Consider the following 10,824-nt stretch of genomic DNA (forward strand, 5'->3'; position numbering starts at 1 on the left):
TATCGCCTCTTCAGAAAACGACTTACAGACATTGGTGAACAGAGTTAACGAGTGCAGTGTGAAGGCGGGGTTGAGCATGAATATTAGCAAGACCAAGTTTCTGGTGGTGTCGGGCGATAAGGGTTTAGAGCCGAAAATTCAAGTAGAAGGTAAATACCTAGAGCGGGTGCGTATGTACAAATACCTTGGTGCTTGGGTAAATGAAGAATGGGACTGTGGGCAAGAAATTCGGACCCGGATTGAAATTGCCCGAGCAAGCCTTAAAAGGATGGAGAAGGTTTTGTGCAGCCGCAAACTATCCATAAAGCTCAGACTAAGAATACTCCACTGCTATGTCTGGCCAGTAGTGTTATACGGTTGCGAGGCATGGACCTTGCGAGCTGACACCCAGAAGCGTCTAGAAACTTTTGAGATGTGGTGTTACCGCAGAATGCTCCGTATTGGCTGGACACAGAAAGTTTCGAATGCGAGAGTACTCCAGCGCGTCGCCACTAGCCGGATGTTACTGCAAACCGTCAAGAAGAGAAAAGCCGAGTATTTGGGCCACGTCTTGAGACACGAGCGATACCAGCTGCTCCAAATTATAATGATGGGCAAAGTAGAGGGCAAGCGACGCGTTGGAAGAAGAAAAAAGTCCTGGTTGCGCAACATCCGCAAATGGATGACGATCGCCAGCGTGGAAGAGCTGTTTCGCTTGGCACGAGATCGCGAAAAATTCGCTGAGCTGACGGCCAACCTCCAGTAGTGGAGAGGCACAAGAAGAAGAAAGAACCGATTTTGATAATTTTTAATTTTATCGAAAGCTGATTTTGGCATGTGGTCACATATAAATTTTATTGAGATCTGATCACTACTTTTTGAGTAATCTTTGATAACGCTTAGTTACTTGACTATTTTTTCGTCGATCTACGTTGTATTACTCGTCGATGTAATTGAAGTCGGTTTTTTTTTCGTTTGCGAGCAAACACAATTATAATTTCTTTTCGTGCAACTCGGCGATAGTCATATAGGATATTAAGTTTGTACCTATATCATACAAATTGTGTACTGACCTTATATGATTAGTAAGAGTTTAAAAGGATAAATATATTTTATTCTTTTCAGCGCATAGAAACAAAAGCTTGTTTTTAAAAGTTTTTTAGTTTTAATTTATTTATTATTATATAAAACTTTATTAACAACATAAAATAACATACACAATAAAAAAAAAAAAAAATAAACAAACTGAAGCAATAAAAAAATAAACCAGAACATTAAGAAAAGGTCAGTAAAACAGTATGCTTTATTACTTATACGCGCAAATATGCATGTAGCATATTATATATATACATACACATTGCGTACACATACATACATACATTAAAACAAAATAACAAATATCCATACAAGAAAAAATACATATACATATTTCATGATATGATACAATCTAGGACTTTTTAATCGCAAAATGACAAGAGGAGAGAAGAAAAACAGGTATAGAAGGGCTATTGACTAAGTTTACTTTGGTATAATTTTTTAAACATGTCTTTTAAAATAAAGTTTAGAACTAGCATTTCTGATGCTTACCGGTAATTAATTCCACAGTCTAATGGCATTGAATGTGAAAGAATTTGACTCAAAACCAGACTTGTGAGAAGGTATTATAAAAAAATTGAATTTTAATTTTAAATAAGAAGGTGTTTTTAGAAATTATTATTATCAACCACATCGATCAGCCTCTGTTGTATATTCTGCATCATTCATGATATTGACAAAATTACCTGTACTATTTCATCACACTTAAAACTATTGAACGAATAATTATTAGAAAATGGTATGCATAATTATAGTAACCGCAGATGTAATTGCAAACAGCATTCAACATTCATTGTAAACGTAACTTGAAATTAATACAAGCCTCCATTTACTCTAATTCACAACTTTTAAACCAAATATTTTTATTTACCATTGCTGTACCGTAAAAAGTCTAAGTGTTCCAAGTTTTTTTGTACAATTTACTTTTTTATTTTTCGAAATAATCCAGTAACAGGAGCAAAGACAAGTCTTAGTTTTATTTCGTTTATAACATCAGAATTAACACTATTGTCTTAGTAAATTAAGTGTAGTCCATAATAAAAGTAATCCGTAAATGCCAATTACGTGAAAAAGTTGCAGCTACAGCATGTTTATAAAAGGTGCAAAGTTAATAGAACAAAAATTAAGTTGTAGACATTCTTTGCCAACATAAAGTCGAAGACGTTCGTACAAATATAAATGATATAATAAAAGAGTAAAGAAGTCATTAAGTCATTATGTGAGTTAATTTAATTCGGTACTAGTTCGGCATAGCGATTGTAAAACGAGGTCGTGATTAACATTCTTCGAAACTTACTGAGTTAATTCCTGTGAGGCCGTAAGTTAAAGTTCACGACGGGAATATTGATAAATTGAATTACTGCAGACTTCCATTTAATAGTGTTTTTAGTGGTTAATTAAGTAAGTAGTCCTATTAAGGTAGAAATGTCCGATCTTATTTAAAAAATACTACATACTAAATCTGTTAATGATGATAATAAAGTTTTTTAACAGTTATACTCGTAAATATAATACTTCTAGTATTATATGGTTTATAGCATTTTGGTTTAAGGTCTACGAGTCCCGATGCAAAATAGTTCGTCTAGTATGGAAAGTAGTGCAAAGCGTAAAATATAGAAAGTAAATATTGGTAAAATAATAAAGAGCGTTTAATAAAAAGTAAACCACAATTTGAGGAACATAATTGAAATTCTTTCACGACTTTACATAACATAAAAAATTCAAACAAATTTTCTAAAAAAACATAACGCAAAAGTATTCTAGACGAATACTTGTCACTCACGCAAAATAGTTCGTCTACCACTTAGTTGTGTCGCCTTTGCTCTTCAGCTTTAATGCGAAGAGGCATGTTTGCAACCAACGCTGCACACTCCTCAGGCGTACCTAATTGACTCCCAGACAGCCAAGAGTTTAGCCTTTAAGTGGCTCGATCTTGATGGATTTTTACGGAGAACTTTCTTCATTTTCCACCATAAGGTTTCGATCGGCGACAAGTCAAGATGGCCATTCGATTGTAGGGATGCTTTTCGCCAGTAGCCACGTCTTTGTTGTCCTTGCAGTATGGCAGGAAGCACCATCCTGTTGAAAAATGAAGGAATCTTGATGCTTGATTGACGGAATAGAGGGGAGTAAATTCTCTTCAAAAATGTTTTGATACCTTGCAGAATTGATAGAACCATCCACAAACTGCATACCACCAACACATTGTGCAGACATGCAGTCCCATTTCATATGAGACGCCGGAAACTTCACTTTGCGTTTGAGACAATCAGTATGAAATGCCTCATTTTTGTTCCGAATCACTTTTTTCCTTTCATCGCCGACTGTCACTTCAAATTTGGACTCGTCACTCCGCTACGCCGTACTACACCACTGATCGGAAGTCCAATTTAAATGATCACGAGTAAACTTCAACCTCTTTTTCTTTTGTACAGCAGTCAACAGTGGTTTCTCCTTAGCGGTGTAAAATCAGTAACCCATTCTTTTTAGGACTCTTTTGCAAGTATTAACTGAGACGTCTTTGTGAATCATGTCCTTCCATTCGCCGTGAGTTCTCCAGCTCGAGCACGGCGATTATTTTTAATAATTTTCTTCAGGATTCTGTTTTCTACTGCACTTGTGACGCGTGGTCGACCAGTTTTCTTTAAAAAAGAAGTCGTTCTATTATTTTTATAGCGCTGAATGATAGGTTGGACTGTAGACCTGGGAAGTGCCAAGTCTTTAGATATTTGGTAACTTGATTTGCCAGCATCGACCGTACAAACTATTCGCTTTCGAAGCTCTTCACACACGGGTTTGCTACGACCCAGTGTTATTTGAAAACTAATGAAAAAAACTGAAATTTTCAAAATTTATACTGTCTCACTTGAAAAATGACATAGAATTACTTTTACAAATTTAAATTATGCAATATAATTGCCGATAATACAAAATTGTTTTCACTGTCGTAACTAGTTTTTTAACGAATGACGTCTGTATGTACATCAACACCATATATTCGACTATTAAAATATCAATTTTAGAGATAGAGTTGTTAGATCCAGTCATAGATAAGTTTCTATTACCATAAAAGAAGTTAGTAAACCCTTTAGCAGATCAATACAATATATCATCATCGACAAACTCGGTACAACACTATTTATACAATATCACATCCAAAAAATTAATCGACCAACACGATTTCTCCGCATACTTCAATAAGTGTACTTCCGAGTCCATTAATCAACTGAGATGTATTTGTCAATACAAATGACAAATCACCAAATCAAAAGACTACGAGTGGTCGAGCGTGTCTCATAACTAATACGATGTAACAACGTAAACATTTACTTTTCCTTGACGTATGGCGGATGATAATAGCACGATCTATTACAAATGTTTATATGTTATCGCGCAATGAACACAAATTTATGCTAATATCTACTTCACGGTTTGTAATTAATCAATAAACAAATATTGCCGGTTGACATTACTATTTTACAGGTGAACGGTACATTAGCGATACTTATTTATAATGTTTAAATACTCTTATAACCACCATAAAAATAATGATTGCTACGTTTCACATTGTAATGGTAACATGCACTTAAATGGCTAATTTTATTAAGTAGTAGGTGTTACAGAGTTTATGTTTGTGTTGGAAATAACGCTTTCACGTACAAAGCGAAACAAAACCACATTTCTAAACAGAGAACCAGTTTACGACACATTTACGAAGATTGTTTAATAAAACTTACATTGATAACGCTTGTTTTAGTTACACCGAATAGAAATTGCAAATTCGATCGTATTAATCGCTACAAATCACTATTTGTTTTGATAAAAGAATACAAGTAATATTTTAATTTTTAACCTTTTTAGATTGTATAACATAAATAATTTATCCTTGGGCTTAGAGACATTTCTGGCGGGGCATGATTGAAGGAAATACTATTTTTGTTGTATAGATATTAGGCTCAATAAAGTTTGTGGTGTCTAGCAATAAAACTTATGATGCTACTAATTGCAAATAGTTGTAATCTTGTTACTTTGTATTACGGACTTGGAGCAATCGATGATTAGAAATACGATCACTTTACTTTTCTTAGTTTATCAATTACGTTTAATAAAGATTTGCAGAAACGTGTAATTAATATTTAAAGCAAAAATAAAAGAATAGAAATGAGGAAAATTTAAAAAAAAGATACTATAATAGCTTCTCATTAACATTGATGAACAAATAACATCGACGTTTCTTACGAAGTAAATTATACTTTAAATAATTTAATTAATAGATCTGCCAATTCTTTCCATATCATTTGTTAATATAATATTATATGAAGTTTTTTCATTACTCTTTCAAAAAAACGTTGATCTGCTTACTGTTGAAGTATTTTATCATTTTATGAGTAAGAATGAGTATTATTGAATTGGTAATAAAATATAATATTAGGTCCTTACAAATGAAATTGGCGTTTATGTATGCTCGGAATATGAAGTCGATTTTTTCCGTCCGTTTGTAATATTAAAATAACCGCTTTTTTACTAAATGCATATGGATGTATACACGGTACATATACCAAAATAGCATTCTTTACAATTTTTGTCTGTCTGTCTGTTTGTTTCGGCTAATTTCTGAAACGGCTGGACCGATTTTGACGGGACTTTCACTGGCACAGAGCTGACGTATTAAGGAGTAACTTAAACTACTTTTATTATAGAGATTTATTCATTTTATAACTTTACGAACTGAACAATAACTTTTTTGTCAAATTCCACTCGGACGAAGTCGCGGGAATAGCTAGTATATAATACATTTAATTAATCAAAGTATGTACCATTGCAGCCTATGCACTTTTGTATTTTAAGTTCATTGATTCCTTTACTAAAAAAACCGTTCGGACGGGAATCAATAAAATGTTTTAAGGCGGTTTGGACTGCCCCATTGGAGTTGAATTTTTTCCCTTGCAGAAAGAAGAGAGAGAAAGAGGGAAAGGAGAGAGAGAAGTTATCCAAAATTTAAAAAAATGGTAATCTGTTGGAGCAAGGTCCGGGGAGTATTATGGATGTCTTAGAACTTAGACATTCCAATTGAAGCTCCTCTAATTTGGTAGCTGTCTGTTGTGTAGTGTGTGGTCTACCGTTGTCCTGAAGCAGTAGTATCCTAGAGCGATTGACAAGCCTCGGTTTTTTAACAGCTAGCTGTGTCTTTGCAGGCAAACGAAAAAATAGTCAAGTAAATACGCATTTTCAAAGATTACTCCAAAAGTTGTAATCAGATCGCGATGAAATTTAAATGTGACCACACGATAAACATCGGCTTTCGATTAGAAATAAACTAGAGATACCTATCTCTTTTCCAACAAAAAAAGAATTATCAAAATCGGTTCATAAACGACGGAGTTATCCCAGAACACTTGTCGAATTGAGTAACATCCTCCTTTTATTGAAGTCGGTTAAAAATACTGTTAATTTGTTTTCATGGTCATTGAATAGTGTGTTTTTTTTAAACGATTTGTTTTTCACTCCATAGTACGTTCTTATATAAATAGCTCTTTGTTATAAGTACAATAGTTTTTTTTCGTACGTAGTATGTCTAGTGAAAAAACTTTTAATTTCATTATATTTTTATTTTAGAGTATAGTCCTGTGACAGAAGAACGAACGGAGCGGAACTTTAGAACTTTAGGTGGCAATGTGACTGCCATTGCCGCCTTTTGGGGATGGAACCCTAAAAACCTATAATAATTAGATAAGTTTTCAGAATACATTATAAATGTTTAAAAATAAAATTCTAGGTATTTAAGCCACAAAATGCCTGCAAATGTCTGCATTATTTAAAACAATTTTTATCTATCCACTAAATTTATATTATACACTCCTATAGAAATAGTAATAATGTTTAACTTTAAACGTCGCGTAAATTGTGTTTCTTAAAACACACATTTGCATAGTTATTACCAAAATAAAACGAGTCCTGAATTCAAAATTAAAGTAGGTACAAGCAAACAAAACTTTCCCCTATGTGCAAAGGACAAAGCAATTTTTCTACAATATTCTTAAAGTAATGGCGGTGGTTTGCGCCAGTGTGGGTTGTTCTCAAGAGTCTGGATTTTGTTTTTGCTGGGGTTGCACTATATTTAATCTCGTATTTTGGCTCGATGCTTTAATAGTACGTATTACAATTTGTTAATGACATACGAAATGAGAAATTCTTTAAAAAATAGGTAGGTAATATTAATTTAAGTAATAAAATAATTAAATACGTTATTTATAACAATTATATTCAATTTTCTTCTCATGAAACCTTCAGTACATTTGTTGACGACTACAAAAAGTTCTAAAGAAGCTAACGCGAGATGTAATAAAATGTAAGAAAGCGGTTTAAAGTTTTCCCAGGTAAGTATTTATGTCACGGCGTGCTAACATTAAGCTCCAGGGAATACTAGAAGGGGATGGGTCACGGGGTGTTTAGGGGCGCAGAGACACTCGGTCGCTGCTCCAAATCGTAGTAGCTCGTCTTCTAAAGCGACAGATATTGATTTTATACAAGCATACACTGAATCCAGAACCTAGTGTATAGTTGTTATGCGTCTCACAACCGCAGCTTTCACAGGTATTACCTAGTACCGGCTTGGGCTTGAGTCATCTCTAGCGGGGAACTTGGGGGCTTGAGTGCCACGCACTGTGATAAGACATGTTGGGTGTACGTTTCTATAACATTTCGCAAATAATTTTTACACTATTTTCTATTAGTTAAACTACACTGGATTCAATTTAGAAACGGACTTGGATCTTTTTTATGAATCTTTTCAAAAAGTACTTTATAGGTGGAGTAACAATATTTAAAACCTTGTAACCATATCGTACAAATTAACGCTACAATATAGCAATAACAACTCCGGAGTTAAATTTTTTGTGAAATCGATTTTCAATCGATTTCATAGGCTTATTGGACATTTTTAGGTCCAGACTATCTGTATCTAGATAATATTTATAAATACATCTTATCTGTAATACCACTTTATAACTAAACATTTTAACGTGATTAAAAACTAGTGGTCGGCCAGTGGTCGAAATTCGACCATAATTAATTTAAATTATAAGTTTGAGCATTATTAAGGTTCTGTTGTCAAAGACTATAAACACTTCTATAAAAATAAACAAAAGAGTATATTTCCATAAATTTGTTATTGATTTCATGTATTTTTTATGATTATTAAAAAAAAGTACAATTCCGCACTTCTTCTCTGTATAAACTGTAAGTGTGCGAAATATAATACTTCTCCGTCCGTGCAATTTTCGTAAAAAGGCGTACAAAGTTTTTGTTTCACGTTCTATAAAAATAAAATGTTATAAAAATAAATTAATGTTACAACTTCAACGTGTAAATATAATGTTATTCATCAAAGTGCGATTAATTGGCTCAAATAAAAAGTTCATCGTATATATTACGCGCATCTCTCGTAGAAAGCTTCTTACATCATTACATCTTTAAAATTGAATAATTAACTTTTTAATAATTGTAAAAAGATATCATGTTTATTTTGTAAAATCACTTGATACGAAACTGGACACGGCAAGAGTATCGTGGGAAAATATTTAGCCACGTACTTGTCTTTGTCACTCGCCGCTTACGGACATAAGATGACACGGTCACGCTCGTATAACAACTTTAATTAGGATTCCGTAGCCTAGGCGTACCAACGGAACCCTATCAAATAAGATTCCGGTGTCCGTTTGTCCGAACATCTGTTATAGGATTGTATCTATGGAAATTTAGTAAGTAGACATTCGCAAATTTCTATTTCTACGATGGGATTTGTGTGCTATGGTAAATTTAAAAAGATGTCTAGGTGTTTTAGCGAAATATTACTAAAATTAGACTATTTAGTGTACAATATTTTAATATTGTACCGAACTCTTTATGTACGAGTTTGTTAATGCATTTGTTCAGATTTTTTTTTTGTTTCGCTAACCTTTAGAGATGATTGTAATACGGTAATTTTATTTGATATATTTTTTTTTCGTACAAAAACTACTTTATAATATATAATTTCTACTTAACTCTATACAATTTGAACGTATTTTATGTTAGATACACTGTGTTGCAGGCGTATTTTTCATGACAATAAAGTAAGCCGTATTTTTTTTTTTTTCGTTTACAATTTCACACGCACATCTAAAATTGGATTACCTAAATATTCAACGCCAATCCATTTCACTCGTAGTATAATAGTATGTTACAATAATGTAACAGATAACATACCTTTTTGCTGATATCTCAAAATTATGCAATTCTGGCTACAGAACAATTCGATATCATATCGATAGTCATATTATTTTTATTTCGACGATTAAACAAACTGTACCTAAATAAAAAACTAACATAAACAAAATAAAAAGAAAAAAAAAAAAAAAAAACAACAACAAAGGTTTGACCGCAGCGGCTTTTGTAACTTTTTTACGTATTTTTTTGCAGTTTTTACACAATTATAAAGACAAAACCTCATATTTATCGACCATATGTCGAATCCTTGGCGTAATTTCAACAAAAACTTGTTTTCCGTAGAAAATTAGCTTACGACCATTGTAAGCAAAAATTGCATAAAACGTTGAACACCGCATGTGGTGAATTAAATAGGAGCAACGGAACCTGTTTGGGCCTATAATATAACCGAGCCGCAATGAGGTAGAAACGGCTCGCCTGTCGTCATAATTTAGAACGATAGCGCGAAATGATATTCTAGTTTTGTTATGTGCATACGAGACTTCAACATATACAACATATTGTCGTTCGAGGACGGCGCGATAAATGAGAACAAACGAGCGAAAGCCACTTAGACCAAATTTACACTTAGTGGGAGACCGCGGGTGCACTTTGACGAGCAGCGCACGCTCCGTCAGGCGCCGCGCCGTCAGCTGCTCTCATAATAAATACACTTAGCTCATAGATTTGTAGTCGATCTTTCATATTAAACAAACATTACCATGCGAGATAGACCAGGTAAATTTTGAGAACTATTACTTTGATATTATAACCCCATTTTCCAATTTAAGAAATTCCTGTCAAAGGACCCATCAAGGGTCATTGCACTTTCGAGACGACGTCTGAAGCGATTACATAGCAATTTTTGTACGGGAATAAAAAAACCAATTTATTCTATGGATATGATAAAAATGGCAATGGTAAAACTAAGCACAGTACTTTTTATGTTATGTACTTATTTATATTAATATAAACAAAGACAAGTATTAAGCATCAATAACATATCTTTATCTTTTACTTTAAATCATTATATCCTAAAGGCCGTCACAAAAATGTTTATGAATTTCACTTTAAGGATAGGTAAATATAAACAGTAATAGTAATTGTACTAAATAATTAAAGGACAGAATATGATAGATCTAGATGGCTGGTTCCTATTGTTGTAAGTTCGTCTAGTTTTAGACATTTTATTAGTGCAACTTACCTCGAGATCTTCGTATGTGCGAAATGCCATTATGGCGAAACCATCAATGATGTCCTCCTCTCCGAGAGGCTCTTTGGACTTCTTTCTCCTGGCCGGAGGACGAGGTGGCTTTTCTCTCGCCGGAGACTCGTCCTCACCGCTGTCCCCATCCTTAACTTTACTCTCTCGCTGTGCTTGCATGCGCTGTGCCCGTTCCCTTCGCCTGTTTCTCTGATTGCGCTGCTTCACTTCGTTTTCCATCGTTCGCACATTATTCGAAACACCCGACCACCGTGCTTCACTACACTAAAGTCCGCACT

General features: G+C 33.8%; 1 protein-coding gene across 1 annotated transcript in view; it reads right to left on the reverse strand.

Moving 5' to 3' along the window:
* LOC123656282 (fibrosin-1-like protein) overlaps positions 1–10,765 on the reverse strand; it is a 68,038-nt gene extending 57,273 nt beyond the window's left edge. Inside the window, exon 1 of the mRNA XM_045591987.1 lies at positions 10,526–10,765. Coding sequence (XP_045447943.1) covers positions 10,526–10,765 — 240 coding nt within the window. The remainder of the gene's footprint in view (positions 1–10,525) is intronic.
* Positions 10,766–10,824: the final 59 nt, after the last annotated feature.

The sequence above is a fragment of the Melitaea cinxia genome, chromosome 9 (genome assembly GCF_905220565.1).
Source record: "Melitaea cinxia chromosome 9, ilMelCinx1.1, whole genome shotgun sequence".
Lineage (NCBI taxonomy): Eukaryota > Metazoa > Arthropoda > Insecta > Lepidoptera > Nymphalidae > Melitaea > Melitaea cinxia.